At 43.1% G+C, this 25,596-nt stretch overlaps 1 protein-coding gene across 1 annotated transcript in view; it reads left to right on the forward strand.

Annotated features, from left to right (window-relative positions):
• The window catches only part of CEP89 (centrosomal protein 89), a 95,330-nt gene that overhangs the window by 49,437 nt on the left and 20,297 nt on the right, over positions 1 to 25,596 (forward strand). The window contains exons 12-16 of the mRNA XM_025369167.1: positions 1,136 to 1,239; positions 6,186 to 6,301; positions 9,019 to 9,199; positions 22,366 to 22,533; positions 23,792 to 23,933. Coding sequence (XP_025224952.1) covers positions 1,136 to 1,239; positions 6,186 to 6,301; positions 9,019 to 9,199; positions 22,366 to 22,533; positions 23,792 to 23,933 — 711 coding nt within the window. The remainder of the gene's footprint in view (positions 1 to 1,135; positions 1,240 to 6,185; positions 6,302 to 9,018; positions 9,200 to 22,365; positions 22,534 to 23,791; positions 23,934 to 25,596) is intronic.

Consider the following 25,596-nt stretch of genomic DNA (forward strand, 5'->3'; position numbering starts at 1 on the left):
GCCAGCAGTGAGTGAGTGTGTCTGGGTGGAGGGATGAGAGAAGTTACTTGGTAGTGCTGCTTTAAGTTAAAAGGGTGTAAGCATAAACATCTGACAGCTGGGAGTAGAATATTTTAGAGGCACACCAGAGTAAATATTGGCACCTCAGATTCTCACCAAAGGACAGTGCAGGACACAGAAACTTGAAAAGCCCTGATGGCGGAGGCTCAGCTGAAGTGTCACATACACAGACTGTTGGGAGCTGAAACAGACATAGACTGTTAGGCATCACAACCGGCCCAGCGACAGACCTTGTGTTGCGGCTAATGGCCAATTAAGCTCTGCAGACTGATGATGCTAGTAAGACACTTTCTCATGGTTGTCATGGACAAAACTAATAGCCTTGGCTGGATGTGGTGGCTCATGCCTGTAATCCCAGCATTTTGGGAGGCTGAGGCAGGAAGATTGCTTGAGCCTAGGAGTTCAAGAGCAGCCTTGAGTAACATGGCAAAACCTTGTCTATACACAAAATACAAAAATTAGCCAGGCATGGTGGCACAGGTACTTGGTAAGCTGAGGTGGGAGGATCACTTGAGCCTAGGAGGTTGAGGCTGCAGTGAGCTATGATTGCACTACTGCACTCTAGCCTGGGCGACGGAGCAAGACCCTGTCTCAAAAAAAAAAAAAAAAAAAAAAAAAAAATTAAGAGCTTCCTCCAACTCCCACACTAACTAACCCGTTCCCTACCAAATCTAGCTTTAATTAAGGATGAAAAGGTCTTTTTTTTATATTAAAAACCTCTAATTTATTATCCTGCATCTTTAAACAAAGGAAAAATGTCAGTGTTGATGGGCATCTCTGCCTTTTCTCTCAGTATTTGGCAGTTAGAGAACAATGTTAGCAAATTAGGAATCCAATATTGAAAGCCCAGGTTCTTTGCCTCTTGTACTTTGGTCCTAGTGCTTTCTCACTAGACTGTAGGCTCCCTGAGAGCAGGCACCACTCGTGCTGGTACCAAGTGTTGAAGGCTGGCCTGTTGTGAGACCTTGCTAAATGGCTGTTACCATTTGATTTTAGTCACCGCAGCAGCCCCAGAACTGAGAAATATAGATGCGTGGGTATGTGTGTGTTATAATTTACGTACATTTTATTTCAGGAGGAAATGAGAATGTTTAGGATGCGAGTCCAAGAAGTGGTGAAAGAAAATGAAGAATTGCACCAAGAGTTAAATAAGAGTAGTGCTGTTACCAGTGAGGAATGGCAAGTGGCATTGTGTTTCTGCTCTTTTGCTAACTTAAAACAAATGATAATAAGAAAATATGTTATAAAATTATCAAATACATAATTACATTCTTAAATATTTTAAGGGAGAGTTTCTAAGAAATTAATAAGGTATAATAAAACCCTAATAAATTATTCTAAACTTATATTTTAAAGATGACTTTTAAAATTCTAAGTAGGTTCTCAAACCTGAAATATAGTTGCTTTCTGCTTTTTATTTTCTGAGGTGGTATTTTTCTAGGGTGATTTTTCCATCTCAGACCTGGAGAGTCTCATCCCTTCTTAGGCCCCAGCGATGGCTCCCAGGGTTTGAGAACAGAAAGCTCAAAATGGCCTCCCAAAACAGAAAGCTCATGAGGCTTGCATGACCAGCTCCCATCCGCCCTGCCCTGGCAGATTCCCTGACAACTGAGGTTGCCCCACTTCCAACCTGTCCTTCCTCCGAAAGCCCCTCTGCACTCCTCACCCTCTAGGTCCTACTGGAATGGTGCTTGTCTATAGCGTTGCCTTCAGGAGAGGCCATTATTGCTCCCTTGTGTCTGTTTTCTCTTCTCTTCTCTTCTCTTCTCTTCTCTTCTCTTCTCTTCTCTTCTCTTCTCTTCTCTTCTCTTCCTTTTCTTTTCTTTTCAAGACAGAGTCTCGCTATGTTGCCCAGGCTGGAGTGCAGTGGCATGATCTTGGCTCACTGCAACCTCTGCCTCCTGGATTCAAGCGATTCTCCTGCCTCAGCCTTCTCAGTAGCTGGGATTACAGGCATGTGCCACCACGCCCGGCTAATTTTTGTATTTTTAGTAGAGGTGGGGTTTCACCACGTTGGCCAGGCTGGTCTCGAACTCCTGACCTCATGTGATCTGCCTGCCTTGGCCTCCCAAAGTGCTGGGATTATAGGCGTGAGCCATCGTGCCCGGCGTCTCTGTTTCTTAAGTTGTTTTAGAGTTAGGGTCTCACTCTGTCGCCCAGGCTGGAGTGTAGTGGCTCCACCATAGCTCACTGCAGCCTCAACCTCCTGGGCTCAAGCCATCCTCCCACCTCAACTTCCCAAGTAGCTGGGACTACAGGTGTGCCCTACCATGCCCAGCCATTTAAAAAAATTTTTCATAGAGACAGTCTCGCTGTATTACCCAAGCTGGTCTCAAACTCTTGGGCTCCAGTGATCCTCCCATCTTGGCCTCCCAAAGTGCTGGTATTGCAGGCATGAACCACTGCACGTGGCCCCTTGTCTCCAGTTCTGATGTACCCCTAAACACATGCCCTATCCCAGTACCTGCCACACTGTGCCTGCCTATCCTGTCTGCCTCCACATCTGCCTCCATCTTCTCCTTTGTGAACTCTGCAAGGGCAGGAACCAGTGTCCTGCTCATTTTTGTGTGTGGCCCCGCATCTAGCACAGCAACAGCAAATGCCTGTTAACTGAATTAGAGAAAGTATACGTCTTGAAAAGCCTAAAAGCAATATCTAGGCAGGACTAAGAAAACAAAAATTATTCACTTTGAGTAGGTATGTTATATTTAGTGTTTTCAAATGGCCTTAACATCACTGGAAAAAATGAAGTATTTTCTATAAGTGATGTTTAGAAATCTGGAATTGAGTCAACAGCACTCTTACCATTGGCTCTCCCTGATTTTCTAGTCACCGATGCATCAGGTGGGACTGGCCCAGGCAACTCCTAGGTCTTGGTGCTCTGTGACCTCCCTGGCTGAGCTTGGATTTTCTTCCATCAGGGTTCCTAGTGTGTCTCCCCTCGCACCCTCCTTGAACAGTGGCCTGGAAAGTAGCTTAGCCAGGCTGGGGCTCAAGAGATCTTGTCAGATTCTGGAACCCCGTGTTCCTTCCCTAGCCTTGTATATAGCCACAAATCCAACTTGTCTGCGTTTCCTTGAAATAAAATCAACGAAACACAGGAAAGAAAGGCAGGCCCTGCTTTCAAATGCTTTCAAGGGACTCAAGAGACTTTGTCAGATTCTGGACCCCCGTGTTCCTTCCCTAGCCTTGTATATAGCCACAAATCCAACTTGTCTGCATTTCCTTAAAATAAAGTCAATGAAACAAAGGAAAGAAAGGCAGGCCTTGCTTTCAAATCCACAGCCCCGCAGTGTTCCCCAATCCTGTGTTTGTTGGGATTTGAAATCTGCCCTTTGCTCTAGCATGATGGCCCACACCAGCGTGGGGAGAACATCAGGCTTGCTCAGGGCCTCCCTGAGCAATTCTTTGAATTCACTGCCCTCAAGCTGCAGGAGGGTCTCTGGGCTCTGGAGCATCATACTTGGTGGGCAGAGCTCCTTGCTGCTCTCAGTACCTACACACATGCACGGCTGCTAAACCTGCATGCAGCACTTGGTACACAGACTTCACACTACAGCAGACGCTTTCTTTCTTTCTTTTTTTTATTTTTTTGAGACAAAGTCTTGCTCTGCCATCCAGGCTGGAGTGTAGTGGTGCAATCTTGACTCACTGCAACCTCTACCTCCCGGGTTCAAGTGATTCTCCTGCCTCAACCTCCCGAGTACCTGGGATTACAGGTGCCCACCACCATGCCTGGCTAATTTCTTTTTGGATTTTTAGTAGAGATGAGGTTTCACCACGTTGGACAGGCTAGTCTCCAACTCCTGACCTCAGGTGATCCACCTGCCTCAGCCTCCCAAAGTGCTGGGATTACAGGCATGAACCACCACACCTGGCCCAGCAGACACTTTCTGCTTGGTTGCCAGTAATTTCTCAATGAACTTCTGGGCTGCAAGTAAATTTTGTATATTTCTTTTCCTAACTTCCCCTGAATCACTGGCTAACCTCAGGCTTAATGGGTCTGTTTCTTTCTCTATAAAATAAGAGGGAGGCTGGACGCAGTGGCTCATGCCTATAATCCCAGCACTTTGGGAGGTTGAGGCGGGAGGATCAGTTGAGGCCAAGAGTTTGAGACCAGTGTGGCCAACATGGTGAAACTGCTTCTCTACTAAAAATAGAAAAATTAGCCAGGCATGGTGACACATGCCTGTAATCCCAGCTACTCGGGAGGCTGAGGCAGGAGAATCACTTGAACCCAGGAGGCGGAGGCTGCAGTGAGCCTAGATCGTGCCACTGCACTCCGGCCTGGGCAACAGAGTGAGACCCTGTCTCAAATAATAATAAAATAAATAAATAAAACAAAATAAGAGGAAGTGTTGAACCAAATCTGAGATTTTGAACTTTTTTTTAAGAATGGGGGATCAATCCCTTTCATTTTAAAAAGAAATGGCTCAGGTTCAGTGGTTCACCCCTGTAATCCTAATGCTTTGGGAGGCTGAGGTGGGAGGAGCACTTGAGGCTAGGAGTTCAGGGCTGCAGTGAGCTATGATCACACCACTGTGCACCAGCCTAGGCGACAGAACAAGACCTTGTCTCAAAAACAAAACAAAAACAAAACAATTAAAAATTAGCTGGGCATGATGGCATGCACCTGTAGTCCTAGCTAGTCAGAAGGCTGAGGCAGGAGAATCTGTTAAGCCCAGGAATTCAAGCCTACAGTGAACTCTGATGGTGCCACTGTACTCCTGTCCTGCCTGGGTGACAGAGCAAGACCTTGTTTCTAAAAAATAAAAAATAAAATGAATGAAGGGAGGGAGGAGGGAAGGAATGAACAAATGAATGAATGAACCTAAGTCTTATAAATTAGTCCAAAACGCAGCCGGGCACGGTAGTTCACGCCTGTGATCCTGGCACTTTGGGAGGCCGAGGCGGGTGGATCACCTGAGGTCAGGAGTTCCAGACCAGGCTGGTCAACATGGAGAAACCCTGTCTCTACCAAAAAATACAAATATACAAATTAGCTTGGTGTGATGATGCATGCCTGTAATCCCAGATACTCAGGAAGCTGAGGTGGAGGTTGCAGTGGGCCAAGATCTCACCACTGCACTCCAGCCTGGGCAACAGAATGAGACCCTATCTCTCAATAAATAAATAAATAAATAAATAAGTCTAAAACATAAAACAGACCATCGTGGAGCTGCCCAGTTTGTGGCAGGAATGAGGAGGCTAGCACAGACCAGTTTTGGGTGAGCCCCCTCCTGACAGCATGGCAGCCTACTCTGTGGGTGCTGGTAGCAGGCAAGAGACACCCCCACAGTGCCCAGGAGCCAGTCAGTGCACAGCCACTGTTGGGGCCACACCATTGTTACAGCCTGACTCCTTTCATCTTGTCTGTTTCCTTCCTCCTCCTTACCTTTAGGGTTTCAAGTGGAAAATCGAGATTGTTTACTGCTTTAGTAAGTAAACTTACCACCCAGTGTACTTTGGTGGTCAACATTTCACTAGATGATTTCTAAGGTCCCTTCAGCTCATTCTAATCAGAATTTGTGGTCTTGAGGGCTGAGCTGGGCTGGGGTTTACACTGCACTGGAAGCAGAGGATTTGCTTGTGCTTGAGAGGAAGGCTGGGGCAGATTCATACAGTTCTAAGAAACCATTTCAAAGCCTGCTAACAGAGTCTTTTTTTTTTTTGCAAATATGCTACTGATTACAAAGGAGTATTTTAAAATTAAAATGGAAACTTACTATTTCTTTAAATATGTTCCATATGGGCTTCAGAATAATATAGTGGGTGGCAGGACTAGAGGTTTATACATATGAAACCTCATCAGCCATTTAGTGACTATTCAAGCTGGGTACTGTGCACATGGGAGTCTCCTACTCTATCCTCTTTACTTCTGTACATGTGTGAAATTCTACATCTGAAAGCATTTCTGAAGCAGTCCGTAATTCAGACTCGCGGCTGTCTTTCCCCAACTGACTGCAAATGGCAGGATTTGCTGCTGTGTTAATATGTTTAACATGGAGACATGGCTTGATATTCATTACCTATAATGCACCTATTGCTTCCTTTTAGATTCCAGAGTGTTTCTGTAACCATTCAGCACCTGAATCACAGTATTTCATCTTGTAAATCAATTGCAGGCGTCAGCTTCAGACTCAAGCAAAACTGGTTTTAGAGGAAAACAAGTTGTTGCTGGAGCAGTTGGAGATTCAGCAAAGGAAAGCCAAGGACAGCCACCAGGAGCACCTCCAAGAAGGTGAGGTCCTTCCAGCGAGGACTGGCCATGCAGTGATGTCACTATTGTCACTTTACCCTTCTATCTCCCTCCTGCTGGGGGCCCCGAATGAAAATGAGAGAAGTCATGTTTTACATTCTTGACTGAAATGCAGCTGTTTATAACCCTTCCATGTCATTCCCGTCAATGCATAGATTGCTTTTTCATACTCCACAGTGTCTCTCATCATCCCATGGGTTTGTAAATCACTCGCAGGGATAGTGCTAGACTCAGCAGAACTGGTTTTGGGGTAAAATAGTACCTTAGAAATGGGAAAGATCATGCGAGGTAAACATCTGAAATAACACAGGGTCTCTTCCCAGATGTTTGTTGGATGAGTAAATAAGCAGAACCGTTCACTTTCTAAACAGTTCCCCTGTGTCCTTCCTTCGGTGCTGCGGGCACGGGAGGCGACATCTCTGCAGATTAGATCTCTGTCAGACGCCTTCCGAGAGTGTCCCTCTTCCCGTGTCTTCCCGTGCACTCTCCCAACCCCTAGGAGCTTCACAGTCTGGGACAGTGCACAACTGTAAGGAGGCCAGGCTAAGAGTCATCACTTCTGCTTTAAAACCACAATTTATGAGTACAAGAGATAGTGGCATTTTTCCCCTTTGTTTTACTGATTTTTCTTTCCTAGTGAAGAATGGCATAGGCTGGGAAACTGAAGCACAAGCCATCTTGCATGAGGCCGTGGCACCCCGAGAAGCAGATGGAGGTTTTCCCCTCTCCAGCTGCTTTTGGAATGGCAGCCCCTTCCACGCCATGGCAGGTCCATGAGCAGCCCCTGCTGTTGCTGCAGTTGCGGGGCTAGCACTTCCTGTTTCTGAGAACCAGGTTGTGTTTAAAGATGAGAGCATCTCCCAGAGAGGTGCACAGGAGTTTCCTCCACGTGATTTCTCCTGAGACCTGCATGGCCCAGGAGTATTTGCCTTTACTCTGGCATTGTTAAGGGGAGAGGGGAAACAGAGTTGTGGAGCCTCTTATCTTTGTTTTCAGGGTTAGGGATGACATTAGTTTCCTATTTACTGAGCTTAATTTTCTTGAACATACCAGATCTGAACAGAAAGAGGATTTCTGGTCACATGGGGTAGGGAAAACCTTTTGACCTGTATGATCCAGTGAGTTGCCTGTGCTGTTTTCCCATTGCCCAGAAACAGCCATTCACTTTGACCAATTAGATATTTTCTCTTTTTTCTTTTTTTTCTTTTTTTGAGACAGTCTCACTCTGTTGCCCAGACTGGAGTAGAGTGGCGTGATCTAGGCTCACTGCAACCTCTGCCTTCCAGGTTCCAGCGATTCTCCTGTCTCAGCCTCCTGGGTAACTGGGATTACAGTCACGTGCCACTACTTGCAGCTAATTTTTGTATTTTCAGTAGAGGGGGTTTCACCATGTTGGCCATGCTGGTCTTGAACTCCTGACCTCAAGTGACCCACCCACCTTGGCCTCCCAAAATGCTAGGATTACAGGCGTGAGCCACTATGCCCAGTCACCAATTAGATATTTTCATAGAGTAGAGAGATGTACAGTTTTATGCTACAATAAATACCTCTAAGTGCTAGTGTCAGCAGGTGCTCAGGAAATGTCTTATTACATACAACTATGAAACACAGGATGAAAATATTTATGACTTACTTTAGATACAGGACATAAAATAAAAGTTTAATGAGGAAAGGCAAGGAAAATAATAAATCCGGTTCTTAGTTTAGCCATGTTTGATGTCCTTAAAAATCTTGAAAATCTTGCAGCTTTAGGGACAATGTTATGACATATGCTTGCACACCTGTGTGTGATTTAAGGCTTCAGTCTTAGGAAAGTCAGTTAGTTGAAGACTGGAATCATTTTTGGTAAAATATTATAGTGGATTTTATTTTTAAAAGTATATATTTAGTGAGTGCTTAATGTAGAGATAGTAATTTCTTTTGGCTTTTTTGGTTTTTGTTTTTGGAGACAAGGTCTCACTGTGTCATCCAGGCTGGAGTGCGGTGGCCCAGTCACGGCTCACTGTAGTCTTGAACTCCTGGACTCAAGCAGTCCTCCTGCCTCAACCTCCCGGATATCTGGGACCAGAGATGCATGTCACCATGCCCTGCTCATTTTTAAATTTTTATGTAGAGATGGGGTTTCACTATGTTACCCAGGCTGGTCTCAAACTCCTGACCCCAAGCAATCCTCCCCTCAGCCTCCCAAAGGGCTGGATTTACAGGTATGAGTCACTGTGCCCAGTAGGGACAGTAATTTCTAAGGACAAAGCCTTTGGTGTTAATTTATAACACTCCAAAAGATCTTTTTTTTTTTTTTCTGAGACAGAATCTCACTCTGTTGCCCAGGCTAGAGTGTGGTGGCATGATCTCAGCTCACTGCAGCCTTTGCCTCCTGGGTTCAAGTGATTTTCATGCCTCAGCCTCCTGAATAGCTGGGATTACAGGCACCCACCACCACGCCTGGCTAATTTTTGTATTTTTAGTAGAGACAGGGTTTCACCAACTTGACCAGGCTGGTCTTGAACTCCTGACCTCGTGATCCACCCGCCTCAGCCTCCCACAGTGCTGGGACAGGTGTGAGCCATCATGCCCAGCCCAGAAGATCTTTAAAAGGTCATTTTTATCAGCTGACTCTCATTAGTATTTCCTAACAGCCAATAATTGTGTTTTATGAGGTCTTCTGTGCCAAGTTTTTATCCTTCTCTTTTGATTTTCAGTTTCTAAGCTGACTAAACAACTAATGCTCCTGGAGACGAAAACCCAGGGCCAGGAAAAGGAGCTGGTGGAGAACAGGGAACAGCTGGAGATTTTACGTGCCAAATGCCGAGAACTCAAAACACACTCGGATGGCAAAATCGCAATGGAAGTTCATAAATCAATTGTAAATGAATTAAAAAGGTAAGGATTTAGTGTTTTGCCTTTTTTTTTTTTTTTTCCAAGGCAGGGTCTTTCTGTGTTGCCGAATGGAGAGAGGTTGCTCAGTTCAGTTCTTTCTGGGTTTCTTCACCTACGGTCATGCACAGCAGAGCGGCACAGGTGTCTGAAAGTGAGAATGGGACTTTTTTATTTTTTTGAGACGGACTCTCACTCTGTTGCCCAGGCTACAATGCAGTGGCGCAATCTCAGCACACTGTAACCTCTACCTCCTGGGTTCAAGCGATTCTCCTGCCTCAGCCTCCTGAGTAGCTGGGATTACAGGGGTGCATCACCATACGTGGCTAATTTTTGTATTTTTGGTAGAGATGGGGTTTCACCATGTTGACCAGGCTGGTCTCAAACTTCTGACCTCAAGTGATCTGCCTGCCTTGGCCTCACCTCCCAAAGTGCTGGAATTACAGGTCTGAGCCATCACACCCAGCCTGACTTTTTCTTTTAATAACTTTGGTAATAAATGGTAAATTAAAGTAGTGCCTGGCTCTCCTTGAGAGCCCTCAAGAGCAGTCTGCACTTTGTGTATGATTTTTTTTTTCATGCTGTTTTGGCCTTTATTAATTTTAGAACCAAAGGCAGTTTAAAACAGTGGAACTGGGCTGAGAGTGGTGCCTCATGCCTGTAATCCCAACACTTTGAGAGGCAGAGGCTGGCAGGTCACTTGAACCCAGAAGTTTGAGACCAGCCTGGGCAAAATGGCGAAACCACATGTCTACAAAAAAAAAAAAATACGAAAACTACAGGGGCATGCCCACCTGGCCACAATATATTTTTAAGTAAGGAGTTCAGGTTTTAAAACAGCACATAGAAAATGATTACAATTTTATTTTTTAAGAAGTGTGTGTGGCCGGGCACAGTGGCTCATGCTTGTAATCCCAGCACTTTGGGAGGCCGAGTTGGGTGGATCACCTGAGGAGAGGAGTTTGAGACCAGCCTAGCCAAACTGGTGAAACCCTGTCTCTACTAAAAGTACAAAAATTAGCCAGGCATGGTGGCAGGCACCTGTAATCCCCACTACTTGGGAGGCTGAGGCAGGATAATTGCTTGAACCCAGGAGGCGGAGGTTGCAGTGGGCCGAAATCGCACCACTGCACTCCAGTCTGGGAGACGAGAGTGAGACTTTGTCTCAAAATAAAAAAGAAATGTGTGTGTGTATGTGTGTGTGTATGTGTGTGTGTGTGTGTGTGTGTCTGTAACCAGCTGTAACAGTTTGCTTGGGACTGAGGGGTTTCCCGGGATGTGGGACTTTTAGTGCTAAAACTAGGAACGTCCTAGGCAAAGTGAAATGAGTTGATCATTCTAGTATGTATGTATAAATGTATGTGTTTGTATAATTACATGTGTATGTGTGTATATATATAATATATATATACATATGTATGGTATGTATGTAATTTGTAATTGGCTAATTGGTAATAGTCTGGATGGGAGGATTGCTTAAGCCTAGGAGTTTGAGATCAGCCTAGGCAACATTGTGGGAAAAAAATATATATATATATATATTTATATATATATACACACTATATATATATATATAGTGGCTATTTTCTCATGTCAAAAAAAATCTTGTATGTGAGAGAGAGAGATGGTATATATATTAACTATGTATAGGAAACATACATAATTAATATATAATAAATTATATGTATAATTATATATAAATATTTTATATATTTATATTTATATATTTTATATAAATTATAAAATTATATATGTGTATATATAAAAAATTACATATATACTGTAAGTACATGGAAAAAAGATAGGCAGAATGGGAAAATATTAATAGAAATTATCTTTGACAGATGAGATTGTGTTTTCAACCAGGGTCTTCGAGAGAAGCAACCAATAGTTAGTGAGAAAGACAGAGAGAGTGAGATTTCTTTTAAAAATTAGCTCACACAATTGTAGGGGCAGGCAAGTTCAAAATTCATATGGCAGGCCAGCCCATTGGAAACCCAGGCAGGATCTCTATCCTACAGTTTTGAGGCAGAACTCCTTCATTGAGAAACCTGTTTTTGCTCTGGAGGCCTTAGATTAGGCTCACCTACATTATCAAGAGTAAACCTCCTTTATTTAAAGTCAACTGATTGTAAATTTTTTTTTTTTTTTGAGACGGAGTCTAGCTCAGTCGCCCAGGCTGGAGTGCAGTGGCGTGATCTCGGCTCACTGCAAGCTCCACCTCCCGAGTTCACGCCATTCTCCTGCCTCAGCCTCCCAAGTAGCTGGGACTACAGGCGCCCGCCACCACGCCTGGCTAATTTTTTGCATTTTTAGTAGAGACGGGGTTTCACTGTGTTAGCCAGGATGGTCTCGATCTGCTGACCTCGTGATCCACCCGCCTCGGCCTCCCAAAGTGCTGGGATTACAGGCATGAGCCACCGTGCCCGGCCCGTAAATGTTAATGACATCAACAAAATACTTCACGGCAAAGTCTAGTGTTTGATCTAACAACTGGGCACCACAGCTGAGCCAAGGTGACACATAAAATTAACCATCACAATGAGTAATTTTAATTTTTTTTTTTCCTTTTTTTTTTGAGACAGAGTCTTGTTCTGTCACCCGGGCTGGAGTGCAGTGGCGCAATCTTGGCTCACCGCAACCTCCACCTCCCAGATTCAAGCGATTCTCGTGCCTCAGCCCTGCTTATAGCTGGGATTACAGGCATGTACCACCACATCTAGCTAGTTTTGTATTTTGTTGGCCAGGCTGGTCCTGAACTCCTGGCCTTAAGTGATCTGCCTGCCTAGGCCTCCCAAAGTGCTGGGATTACAGGCATGAGCCACCAGCCTGGCCTCTTGTATGTTTTTATATTTCCAAGTGTCCTATTCACTTTTGTAATAAGAGGGAAAAATGTTTTAAACGGTGAGTCTTTCAGTTCAAAATGGTTGACTGAATACACCTATTGACGTCTGTTTCTCTCCAGCTCCTCCTTCTCCCTCCGTAGCGTTGGTGTGGGGCAACAAATGAGCTAGTGCATGTGAAGCTTGGTGGTGCTTTAGTAAATGCTGGTGATTCCAACTACCGGAGCCCAGTGGTTTTGACTCTACTATTACATGCTGACTGGGCCAGACTCGTGCTTTGCTTTGCTTTTTTGAGATGAGATCTCCCCCTGTCACCCAGGCTGGAGTGCAGTGGTGCGATCTTGGCTCACTGCAACCCCCACCTCCTGGGCTCAAGCCAACCTCCATTTCAGCCTCCTAAGTAGCTGGGACCACAGGCACGTGCCATAGCTCCTGGCTATTTTTTGTATTTTTATTAGATGGGGTTTCACCATGTTGCCCAGGTTGATGTTGAACTGGCCTTCCAAAGTGCTGAGATTCCAGGCGTGAGCCACCATATGTCTCCAGACATGTGCTTTTCTATTGCAATAGAGGAAGGAAATTTTTTTTTTTTTTTTTTTTTTTTGAAACGGAGTCTCGCTGTGTCGCCCAGGCTGGAGTGCAGTGGCCGGATCTCAGCTCACTGCAAGCTCCGCCTCCCGGGTTCCCGCCATTCTCCTGCCTCAGCCTCCTGAGTAGCTGGGACTATAGGCGCCCGCCACCACGCCCAGCTAGTTTTTTGTATTTTTTTTTTTTTTAGTAGAGACGGGGTTTCACCATGTTAGCCAGGATGGTCTCGATCTCCTGACCTCGTGATCCACCCGTCTCGGCCTCCCAAAGTGCTGGGATTACAGGCTTGAGCCACTGCGCCCGGCCAAGGAAATATTTTTGAAATCATGTTCATCTTTATAATTTTATGTTTCTCAAACATCTGCTCCAGCGACCGACGTGTTTTTGTGGCTGTGTCATAACTACATAAACATACAGTCATGTACCACATAACAATGCTTCAGTCAACAGTGGACCACATATACGACAGTGGTCCCATACAATTATAATGGGGCCAAAAAATTCCTATCACTTAGTGATGTCATAGCCATTGTAACATCGTAGAGCAATGCGTTACTCTTGTGTCTGTGGTGATGCTGGTATAAACAAACCTACTGCACTGCCAATCCTGTGAAAGCCTAGCACGTGCAGTAATGGATGGTGTATAATACTTGATAATGATAATGAGTGACTATGTTACTGGTTTATGTATTTGCCCTACTTTTTATTGTTATTTTAGAATGTACTCCTTCTACCTATGAAAAAATAAAGTTAACTGTAAAACAGGCTCAGGCGGTTCCTTCAGGAGGTGTCCAGAGCAGGCATCGTTATCACAGGAGGTGAAAGCTCCATGCACGTTACTGCCCCTGAAGATTTTCCAGTGGGATGAGACATGGAGGTGGAGGACAGTGATATTGATCATCCTGCCCCTCTGCAGGCCTAGACTCCTGTGGCATTTGTTCTTCATTTTTTTAAAGAACATCTAGAAAGTTTTAAAAATTTTCTTAATAGAAAAAAGCTTGAGAGTAAGAATATAAAAGTAGAAAATATTTTTGTACAGCTGTACAATGTGTGTTTTAAACTGTGTTATAAAAAAGTCAAAAAGTTAAAAAATTAAAAAGTTTGTAAAGTAAAAAGTTACAGTATACTAAAATTAATCTATTATTGAAGAAAAAATTTTAAAAATAATTTAAATGTAGCCTAATCGTACAGTATTTAGTCTACGAGAGTGTATAGTCATGTCCTCGGCCTTCACATTCACTCATCACTCACTGACTCACCCAGAGCAACTTCTTCCAGTCCTGCAAGCTCCATTCATGATAAGTGCCCTGTATAGGTGCACCATTTTTATCTTTCTTTCTTTCTTTCTTTCCTTTTTTTTTTGAGGCAGAGTCTCGCTCTGTCACCCAGGGGCTGGAGCAGTGCAGTGGCACGATCTCGGCTCACTACAACCTCTGCCTTCTGGGTTCAAGCAATTCTCGTGCCTCAGCCATCTGAGTAGCTGGGATTATAGGAGCGTGCCACTATGCTTGGCTAATTTTTGTATTTTTATTTTTAGTAGAGATGGGGTTTCACCATGTTGGCCAGGCTGGTCTTGAACTCCTGGCCTCAAGCATTCTGCCCGCCTCAGCCTCCCAAAGTGCTGGGATTACAGGGTGAGCCACTGCGCCTGGCCTATCTCATCAATCTTGATTGACTGATATTTCATTAGGATATGTGTAGGTGTGGGGGTCTTTTTTTCATTTGCTGCAGTGGGTACCTCTGCAGTGAATCCACCAAGGTCTTCAGAGGTCTGCAAATGCCCTTCAGCTATTCACTTCTTCTTTTCTGCTGTCTCTCGTATCCTTCTGAGGTTCCTGATGATCTAAGGCTGGACCTCCTGGATGGGTTGTCCACTTCTAGTACCTTTTATCTCCATTTCCCAATCGTTTGTTTCCTTGGTTCTGAGAGGTTGCTCAAATATATCTTTCAGCCCTTGTGATATTTTTATAATTCTGGTAATCATGTTTAGTCTGGCTTTTATTTAGTGGCTATACTTTCTTTTCTCATGGCATTTTGTTCTTTTAAAGCCTCCTTAGTCCTCTGTGTTAATTCCGTTTCCCTTGAGCTTCTCTGCTTATCTGGATCTCTCTTTCATGTTGCAATTTCTTTCACCACACCTAATGATCCTTGCTGCTTGTTCACATCTAGTCATCTGTTCTGATTTTAGGAAGAGGAACTACTGGTACTTGGTGTATACTGTGTCAGTTGAGGGATTTTCTGCCCTGGTGGTTCCCTGTGCAGGCATCTCCCTGGCTGCTGAGCAGGCCTCTGTGTATATAGATAAGGTGCATGCAATGGTCAGCTTCACTTTAGGATGCAAGTCTCCCAAAAGCCAGGATAAAGGCTTCCCTTTGTAGATACAACCTGTCCCCTTACATCTTTAGCTCTCCCCAAAAGAGTTTGCTAAATTTCCTTAGAGAAGTGGGTTGACACCTTGTTTTTCTCCCACCTTCATCATGAGTAAGCCCAGCCTTTCTAGAAAATAGTTAAAGCAAAGAGAGCCATCTCTGCTTCCAGGTGTGACCGCCAGTCCAACCCAAAGCCAACTGACAGCTCACCAGGCACATGAGCTTGTGCCGTTTCCCATGTCACTGTTCCTTCCACACAGGGTTGCCAATGGGCAGAGGAAGCAAGACAAAATACCCATTATTTGCCTTCCTTTCAACCAGGGTAGGCGAAAGAACACATACACGCCACACCTCAAGGCTTGCCCTGCAGAGGTTCAATAAGCCTTTTTATCCCTGCACAAAAATCTTGTCCTCACGACCTCACCTTTGCCTGAGGCATAACCCTTTCCCAAACTCCTCCCCAGACATTCCCCCAGTGTGAGCGCTGGTTCAGCAGCTGCTTTGCTGATAGATCAGTATGTATTCTGCATGTGGCCTGTCTCTATTATGATGCCAGCATGGGAAGGGGCTGCCTAGTGGAGGCTGTCAGAGGGCACTTCTACTCCCTTGAGCCTCACTCCAAGGTGTCCTTGGCTTCCGTAGCCAAAACAAAAACACTCAATTTCCTACTCCTCATTTTGTCTATTTTTCTACTAGGTCTTCATGGAATCCACATATTCTAGCTCTGATGAATTCCTGCCCCTCTCCATGTTATAAATTCTCTCTCCAAACACCGCCCCTTCCATGGGAGAGCCCATTAGGGTCACATCCCCGGCCCCATCCTTCTCATTCCTCTACCCTCGACCCACCTGTGAACTCTGTGCCCAAAGCCGCTGAGCCAAAGCCGCCATAAGGCTTTCCCTCCCCAGCCAGTTCATTCTGAGCCACAAAAGTCTTTCTCCAATTTCCACTAAAAAAGGATTTGGTGGCATCTTTGTTATTTTAAAATGGTCATTTCTCCTCCTGCCTTCACCATTAGTGACTTCTTTTTAAACTTTTTATACCTTCTTTACTTACATCTAGGGGGCTATCAGAACACAATCGTGTGTCACTTAATGGGGATACGTTCTGAGAAACTCATCATTATGTAATTTCGTCATTGTGTGAGCATCACAGAGTGTACTCACACAAAGCCACATGGCATAGCCTCCTGCACACCTGGGCTAGATGCTGGAGCTGTTTGCTCCAAGGCTACACACCTGCACAGCATGTCACTGTACTGAACACTGCAGGCAACTATAAACCAATGGTAAGTATTCGTGTATCTAAACATATCTAAACAGAAAAAGTACAGTCAAAATACAGTAGAAAAGAAAAATGGGGCTAGGCACAGTGACTGATGCCTGTAATCCCAGCACTTTGGGAGGCCGAGGCAGGTGGATCAGTTGAGGGGCTAATTTTTAAGTATTTCTGTAGAGGTGGGGTCTTGCTGTGTTGCCCAGGTTGGTCTCAGACTCCTGGCCTCAAGTGACCCTCCTGTCTTGGCCTCCCAAAGTGCTGGGATTATAGGCATGAGCCACCACGCCTGGCCCCTGGTCTTTATTCCTTAAAGCACAGGTCATAAAAGTGTTTCGTTTCATCTGGAAGGGTTTTAAGAAAGTCCTGGGGTGAGACCAGGCGCAGTGACTCACGCCTGTGATCCCAGCACTTTGGGAGGCCAAGGCAGGAGGATCTCTTGGGCCTAGGAGTCGGAGACAGAGAAGCTCCAAAATTTCTTCAGGGAACTACAAAACATGACATAGTGGATTTGAAAAAGAAACACATAGAATTTTTATAACTGAAACACACAATAGCCAAAATTAAGAATTCTTACTCTTAAAGATGTTCTGTTTATATATATATTATATGTATATATATTTATATAAGTAAATATTAGTATTTATATATAAATATTTATATATATATCTATATATGAGGATAATAAGATGGAGAGAGACTTGCAATCAGGAGGACTGCTTTAGATACAGTGTTCAAGGGAGGCCCCTGAGGAGGAGATGGTTGATTCCAGGCAGGATGCCTGAGAAGCAAGAAGAAAGTAAAATGAAAGTAAATGGTAGTGGTAAATATATAGATAAATGTAATGAACATTGAGTCTTTAAAATGGTAATATCTTTGAGGATTTAAGAATACATAAAATTAAAAGGCACAACAATAATAACATATAATCAGGCACAAGGCACATGGAGTTTGTGTTCTAAAGTCTTTATATCATTCAGAAGAGGATAAAAGTGTTGACTAATTTTATAATTTGAAAATATGCATGATGAAATTTCTGGAAACAATGTATATAACTTTTAAACTAGTATGGGGATAAAAAGAATCATTAAAAAATAATCCAAATAAGAGCAGGAAAGTGAAAGGTAGGCAAGGGGAGAATAGAAAACAAAAAGTAAAACGTTAGATTACAAAAAGTAAAAAGTAGATTTAAAACCAAACATACCAGTAGTAGATACACTAAGTGGACAAAATACTCCAGTTAAAAGACAAAGAATGTCACTGTGTAAACTAAAGCACAGCTGTGTTGTCTTTAAGATGTATGTCCCAAGCATAAGGATAGAGAAAGGTCAAAAGTAAAAGGGCAGGAAAAACAGTACTTCTCAAGTACAAACCAAAACAGAGATGGTAAATCTTAATCTCTAACAAGGTAGATGTTAGTGTAAAAAATACTACTTAGGCCAGGCGTGGCAGCTCAGCCCAGAGGTTCAAGACCAGCCTGGGTAACATAGGGAGACCTTGTCTCTGCAAAAAATTTAAAAATTAACTGGGTGTGATTGCTCACTGTCCGTAATCCTGGTTACTCAGGAGGCTGAGGCAGGAGGATGACTTGAGCCCAGGAGTTTGAAGCTGAACTGAGCAGTGGTCACACCACTGCACTCTAGCCTGGGCAACAGAGTGAGACCCTGTCTCAAACAGAACAAACAAAACAAAAATGCTAAGCAAAGAGGATGATTCATAAAGATAAAAGGCTCAACTTACCAAGTAGAATTCACACAAATTTAAATTTGTGTGCACCTAGAAATAATTTATGTCAATACATTTGAAAATTTAGATGAAATAGTCAAATTCTTGAAAACTTACCTTAAAACTGACTCAAAAAGAAAAAGAATACCTGAATAGTCCTGTAATCATTAAAAGAATTGAATTAAAAAATCTTCCCTTGAAAACTCCAGGCCCAGATACCTTCACTAGAGAGTTCTACAAATATTCAAGGAAGAAATAATTTCAGTCTTACATAAACCTTTCTAGAAACAGAAAAAGAATTAATGCTCCTTAATCTAATGAGGTTAGTATAACCTTGATACCAAAACCCAACAGTGATAGTATAAGAAAGGAAAATTGCTTTTCATTTCACTTATGAATGTAGATGTAAAACTTCTATTAAATTCTAACATTCTAAAGTTCTATTAAAAAATAAAACTACAAAAAAGATCACACCAATTGGTGAAATGTCGAAAGCTTTCCTATTGAGATTGGAAACAATACAAGGTTGTCCTCTGACATCATTTCTGACAACATTAACAACACTGGCTACCGAGTGGTAACTGACACACGTGGCATGAAAAACTTAGAAGGTTTGGAAAAAGGGAAAACAATAGTGTCATTATTCATAAATGATATAATTCTATCTGTAGAAAACAAATCTACAAATCATTAAAAATAGTAAGAGATTTTAGCAAAGTTGTTCAAAACAGAAAATTTATAAAAATTAATTGTATTTCTTTGTAGGAAAAAAAGTGTAGAAAATGGTATTTGGGGCTGAGCACGGTGGCTTATGCCTGTAATCCCAGCACTTCGGGAGGCCGAGGCAGGCGGATCATGAGGTCAAGAGATCGAGACTATCTTGGCCAACATGGTGAAACCCTGTCTCTACTTAAAATACAAAAATTAGCTGGGGGTGGTGGCGCAGACCTGTAATCCCAGCTACTTGGGAGGCTGAGGCAGGAGAACCGCTTGAACCTGGGAGGCGGAGGTTGCAGTGAGCGGAGATCGTGGCACTGCACTGCAGCCCAGCAACAGAGCAAGACTCCATTTAAAAAAAAAAGATATTTTGAAAACTAAGGTAATGATAGGCTATCATGATGAGAAAAAATTTTTTTAATGAAAAAGAAGGAAGGAAGGAAGGAACCGTTGACAAAGCTTCACAAATAGGTGTGAAAAGATTTACAGTACTTCTGTTGGGAAAATTATGAAACTTCGTTGATTACATGATTTCACTTGGTGAAGAATTCCAAGCTGGCAGATTTTTGGTAGTTTGTGGGTTTTTTTCCATTCAGTTTTAAAGATGCTGGCTGTTCATAGGCTTTTGGCTTGCATCGTTTATGATGAAAATCTGCTGTCACGGTTATTTGTATTCTTCTGAAGATAACGTTTCTCTGAGGCTTCTTTTAAGAATTTTTCATTGTCACTGGTTTTCAGCATTTTAACGGGGATATGTCTTAGCATGGTTTCTTTCTTTCTTTCAGACCCTTTTTTACACAGGGTCTGGCTCTGTTGGACAGGCTAGAGTGCAGTGGTGTGATCACTGCTTGCCCCAGCCTCGACCTCCTGGGCTCAAGTGATCCTCCTGCCTCAGCCTCTCAAGTAGCTGGGACTACAGGCATGTGCCACTGCTCCCAGCTAATTTTTAAATTTTTCTGTAGAGACAGAGTCTCATTATGTTGCCCAGGCTGGTCTCAAACTCCTGGCCTTGAGGGAGCCTCCTGCCTTGGCCTCCTGAAGTGCTGGGATTACAGTGGGGGGCCCCACACCCGGGCAGCATGGTTTCTTTACTCTCCATGAAGTTCATTCAGCTTCTTGGGGCTATCAGTGTTTATTTTTCATCAAGTTTGGAAATCTCTTTTGGCTATTATTTCTTGAACGTTTTCTTCTGTTTTTCCCTCTCACCTCTCCTGGACTGCTTGATGTTGTCCTGTTGATTGTTCTGTTCACTTTTTGCCCACACTTGTTTCTCTCTGGGCTTCAATCAGACAGTGTCTATTACTATGTCTTCAATTTCACAAATCTTGTATCCCTCTACAATCTAATCTGCTGTTAGTCCCATCCAATATATTGTTCACTTCGCGTAATGATTTTTCCCATCTCTGTAAGAAAGATCCATTTGAGTCTTTTTTTTGTATTCTCCATCTCTGTCCCCAGCATGCTGTTTTTCTCTTCTTTCTCAAATGTAGGAGCATGTTTTTCTAAAAACGTTTGTTTGCCAATGCCATCATCTCTTTCACTTCCGGATCTGTTCTGTTGATTTTTTTTCCCTCCTGATCATGGATCGTATTTTATTGCCTATTCTCATGCTTGATTGGGTGCTGGATGGTGTAGATTTTATGTTGCAGGGTGTTAGACTTATTGCATTGCTTTAAATAGTGTTAGATTTCATTCTGGTGCACACTTAAGCCACTAGATAATTGTTGGATTCTATATTTTTTTACTTTCTTTTCTTTTTTTTCTTTTTTTCTTTTTCAATTTTTTTTTTTTTTTTTTTTTTTTGTAGAAACAGGGTCTTGTTATGTTGCCCAGGCTGGTCTTGAGGTCCTGGGCTTGAGCAGTCCTCCCACCTTGGCCTCTCAAAGTGCTAGGATTACAGGCGTGAGCCACTGCATGTGGCTAAGCTGGATTCTTTCAAAGCTGACTTTTGTTAGGGCAGACCCAAAGCAACCTCTAGTCTAGGGCTAAGTTAGCCCCACTACTAAGACAGTAACACTCCTTTAAGGATTCTATGCAATAGCTCTTTTATTATAAGGTCTTTCCATTCTGACTGGTGGGTGCATGAACTATTTCCCATTATTTGTGTGTGTCAGAAATTGTTCTGCCTACTGTTTGTAGTGTTTCTTTCCTCGGCTTTAGGCAGTTTCCTCTTACACACGGACAGATCAGTGCCCAGCCAAAGACCCCTCAAGATCTCCAGAGCCCTTTCTCCCTCTGTGAAACGCCCTCTGCCCTGCCCTGGAGATTCCAGCTGCCTTGACCTCCCTGCTCTTGGATCGCTGGCTCCTGGGCTCAGCAGGTGTCTGCCAGACAGGAAGGTGGCGGGAGCAGCTGCAGCACTCACCTTGTTTTCCCTTCCCTTCGGGATCACAGTCCTGCCTCGCCTGTTGTCCAAAGTCTGAAAACTGTGGTTTCTTCTGTTTGGCCTGGTTTTCTAGCTGAGGGGTAAATCTGGTCTCTGTAACTCTATCTTGGCTGCAAGCAGAAGCCTTGGTATTTTCAACATTCTTCTTTAACCTTTTATCGTTCATCCAGTTCAACAATTTATCCAATAAAATAATAGTTACGTAAATTTTCAGTGAAATAAATGAATCCTGGATTTTGTATGTTTTTACAGTTATAGTTGACAAACCTTAAAATCATACATTGTTGTGTATTCCTGCTGTGCTGGTAGAGGATGCAGCCCCTATCCCCAGTTACTCTCTATGCAAATTCGGTAACACCCATCTGCCTCATTGTGTGACTGTCCCATTTTAGCTTCATTGTGCTGAATACAAGCCTGTAATGTTTTTGTCCTTCAGCCAGTTACAGAAGGGTGTTCAACAAAATAAGTGCCACTTTGTTCTTTGTTTCTTTTGTCTTAAAAACATGTATTTATAATTACATTATTATGGAAAAAATTGTTTTAGCAGTTTTTTTTTTTTAATCTGGCATTTATAACCATGTAAAAAATAGAGCTATCTTAGATTTTTCTGGAAGGAATAGCATGTACACACACACACACACACACACACACACACACACACAGAGACAGAAAGAGAGACAGAGAGAGACAGAGACATAAGCCAAAACCATGGGAGAAAAAGAGGTTAGGTTAGATCATCACCATCAAAGAAGTGTGTGGCCGGGTGTGGTGGCTCATGCCTGTAATCCCAGCTCTTTGGAAAGCTAAGGCAGGAGGATCACTTGAGCCCAAGAGTTCGAAACCAGCCTGGGCAACATAGTGAGACTTCATCTTTACAAAAAATACAAAAATTAGCCAGCCATTGTGTGTGCCTGTGGTCTCAGCAACTTGGTAGGCTGAGGTAGGAGGATCGCTTGAGTCTAGAAGTTCGAAGCTGCAGTGAGCTGTGATTGTGCCACTGCACTTCAGCCTGGGCAACAGAGTGAGACCCTGTCCCACACAGACACACACACAGTGTGTGCCCAGCCACGCCCTCTCTCCCGTGGTCTAGCAGCTTGGTCCCAGGTCCTCTAGGGCCCAGGATGGGGAGATGTTTCCACAGAGGCCTTCCAAGTGACCCAGCCAGAGACTGGAGGGCTGGGCTGTTATCACTCATCTGCCTCATTGTGTGACTGCCCCATTTTAGCTTCCTTGTGCTGAATAGAAGCCTGTAATGTTTTTGTCCTTCAGCCAGTTACAGAAGGAAGAAGAGAAAGAAAGGGCTGAGATGGAGGAGTTGATGGAGAAGCTGACAGTCCTGCAAGCGCAGAAGAAGAGCCTGCTGTTAGAGAAGAACAGCTTGACAGAGCAGAACAAAGCACTGGAAGCCGAACTTGAACGAGCACAGAAAATCAATAGGTTTGTATCTTTTTTTCCTTTAAGTTGCTTTTATTTTCTATAGTTAAAAAAGACAAATGGGTTGGGTGCAGTGGCTCACTCCTGTAATCCCAGCACTTTGGGAGGCTGAGGCAGGTGAATCATTTGAGGTCAGAAGTTCAAGACCAGCCTGGCCAGCATGGCAAAACCCCATCCCTACTAAAAATACAAAAATTAGTCAGGCGGTAGTAGCGTGCACCTGTAGTCCCAGCTACTCAGGAGGCTGAGGCAGGAGAATCATTTGAGCCTGGGAGGCGGAGGTTGCGGCGAGCCGAGATCACGCCACTGTAATCCAGCCTGGGTGACAGAGTGAGACCCTGTCTCAAAAAAGAAAAAAGACAAATGAAGAATATTCTATTTCATTTATTTTAATCTTTTTCTAATAGTCGCTATAAAACTTTTCTGTTTTGAAATTACTGGATATCAGACTATAATAAGTATTGTTTCTATTAACCAGTGTTAACCAACATTTCTCAAGTCTATAATTCAAATATGGTTGAGAGTCATATGATAACCCTAAGACTCAAAGTTCTAGGAGCTCTTTCCTAATGATTTCCTAAAAGTCTACTTTGGAATTTCTGGATCTTTTTTTCAAAAGTGCCTTTTAGAACATGAGCCAGATAGTTAATAGAATAATACTTAATGAGCCTATGGGCCAGGTGCGGTGGCTCATGCCTGTAATCCCAGCACTTCGTGAGGATGAGATGGGCAGATCACTTGAGGTCAGGAGTTCAAGACCAGCCTGACCAACATAGAGAAACCCTGGCTACTTAAAAAAAAAAAAAAATATATATATATATATATATATATATACACACACACAGAAAATTAGCTGGGTATGGTGGCACATGCCTCTAATCCCAACTACTCAGGAGGCTGAGGCATGAGAATCACTTGAACCTGGGAAGTGGAGATTACAGTGAGCCATGATCATGCCACTGCACTCCAGCCTGGGCCACAGAGCAAGACTGTGTCTCAAAAAAAAAAAAAAAAAAAAAAAAGCCTATTCGTTGTTAGACATTTGGAACTCCTCTTATTAACTTAAGTTGGGCTCACCAGTTATGCTTGGTTTCAAATTCAGTTACTTCTTCTCACCTTGAAACTTAATAGAAGATTTAGGTTGCTGAAGAATAATATTGAAATGCTACCATACTTGCCTTTTTTGTAATACGGTTATTCACCATGCCCTAGCCATGTAAACTAATGGGTTTTTATTCTACCATTTGGGGTAACTCTCTAGGAAATCTCAAAAGAAGATTGAGGTCCTCAAAAAGCAGGTGGAAAAAGCCATGGGGAACGAAATGTCTGCTCACCAGTACCTGGCAAACCTTGTTGGCCTGGCAGAAAATATAACCCAGGAACGTGACAGTCTTATGTGTTTGGTAAGTTTCCTGAAGGTTACATCAAATAAACTGCAAGTTAATATGCAAATGTGATTTTAAGAGTATTTTTAAAAATGATCTATTAAAAGCTTTATCCAGGCACTCCCTGACTTACGATGGAAGGTTTGACCTAAGAATTTTCGACTTCATGACGTATTTATTGGGAAGTAATCTTATTATAAATTGAGGAGCTCCTTACAACTTATAATGAAGTTACCATTTATACTAAATGCCCATTGCTTTTACACCATTATAAAGTTGAAAAAATGTAGATTGAACCATCATAAGTTGGGAACCGTCTGCTGTAATGCCAGGATTAAATGCATTTTTGATATACAGTTTGTTCGACTTATGATGGGTTTATCAGGATGTAGCCTTGTTGTAAATCAAGAACCATCTGTATTTTAAAATTTCAACTGTATTGCCCTGGCATGGTGCTGTGTGCCTGTAGTACCAGCTACTCAGGAAGCTGAGGCAGGAGGATCATTTGAGCCCAGAAATTCAAGACCAGCCTGGGTAACATAGTAAGATCCCATCTCTACCAAAAAAATTTAAAAATTAGCAGGTCGTGGTGGCATGCACCTGTAGTCTTAGCTACTCAGGAAGCTGAGGTAGGAGGTTCATTTGAGTGTGGGAGTTGAAGGCTGCAGTGAGCTATGACTGTACTACTGGACTGCAGCCTGGTAAACAGAGCAAGACCCTGTCCCTAAAAAAAAAAAAAAAAAAAAAAGAAATGCTAATAAACCACTCTTGAGATACCATTCTCAAAAAATGTTATAAATCATTTTTTTCTTTTTAAACAATTCTTTTTATTAATGCATAATATTTTTACATTTAAAAAATATTTTAAATATATTTACATACACATGGGGGAGGTACATGTGATATTTTGTAACGTGCATAGAATGCATAACAATTAAGTCAGGTGTTTGGGCTATCCATCACCACAAGCATTTATCTTTTTTTCGAAGACGGAGTCTCAGTCTGTTATCCAGGCTGGAGTGCAGTGGCATGATCTCAGCTCACTGCAACCTCCGCCTCCTGGGTTCAAGACTTTCTTGTGCCTCAGCCTCCCGAGTAGCTGGGATTACAGGCGCATGCCACCACACCTGGCTAAGTTTTGTATTTTTAGTAGAGACAAGGTTTTGCCACGTTGGCCAGGCTGGTCTTGAACTCCTGGCCTCAAGAGATCTGCCCACCTCGGCCTCCCAAAGTGCTGGAATTACAGGTGTGAGCCACCGCGCCTGGCTGAGCATTTATCATTTCTGTGTGTGGAGAATATTTCAAGTCCTCATTGCTAGCTATTTTGAAATATACAATACATTGTTGTTAACTTTAGTCAACCTACTCTGCTGTGGAACGTTAGAACTTATTTCGTCTATCTAACTGTATGCTTATACCTATTAAGCAACCTCTCTTCATTCTGCCCCCTGCCCCCACAGCCCCCCACAAACACACCCATAGCCGCATGCATCGTAGCCTTTGGTAGCTATCATTATAATCTCTACCTCCTTGAGGTCAACTTTTTTAGCCCCCACATATGAGTGAGTACATGCCATATTTATCTTTCTGTGTCTGCTTATTTTACTTAACATAATGGCCTCCAGTTCCATCCATGTTGCTGTAGATGACATGGTTTTGTTCTTTTATATGGCCAAATAAT

Source organism: Theropithecus gelada, chromosome 19, assembly GCF_003255815.1.
Source record: "Theropithecus gelada isolate Dixy chromosome 19, Tgel_1.0, whole genome shotgun sequence".
Classification (NCBI taxonomy): Eukaryota; Metazoa; Chordata; class Mammalia; order Primates; family Cercopithecidae; genus Theropithecus; species Theropithecus gelada.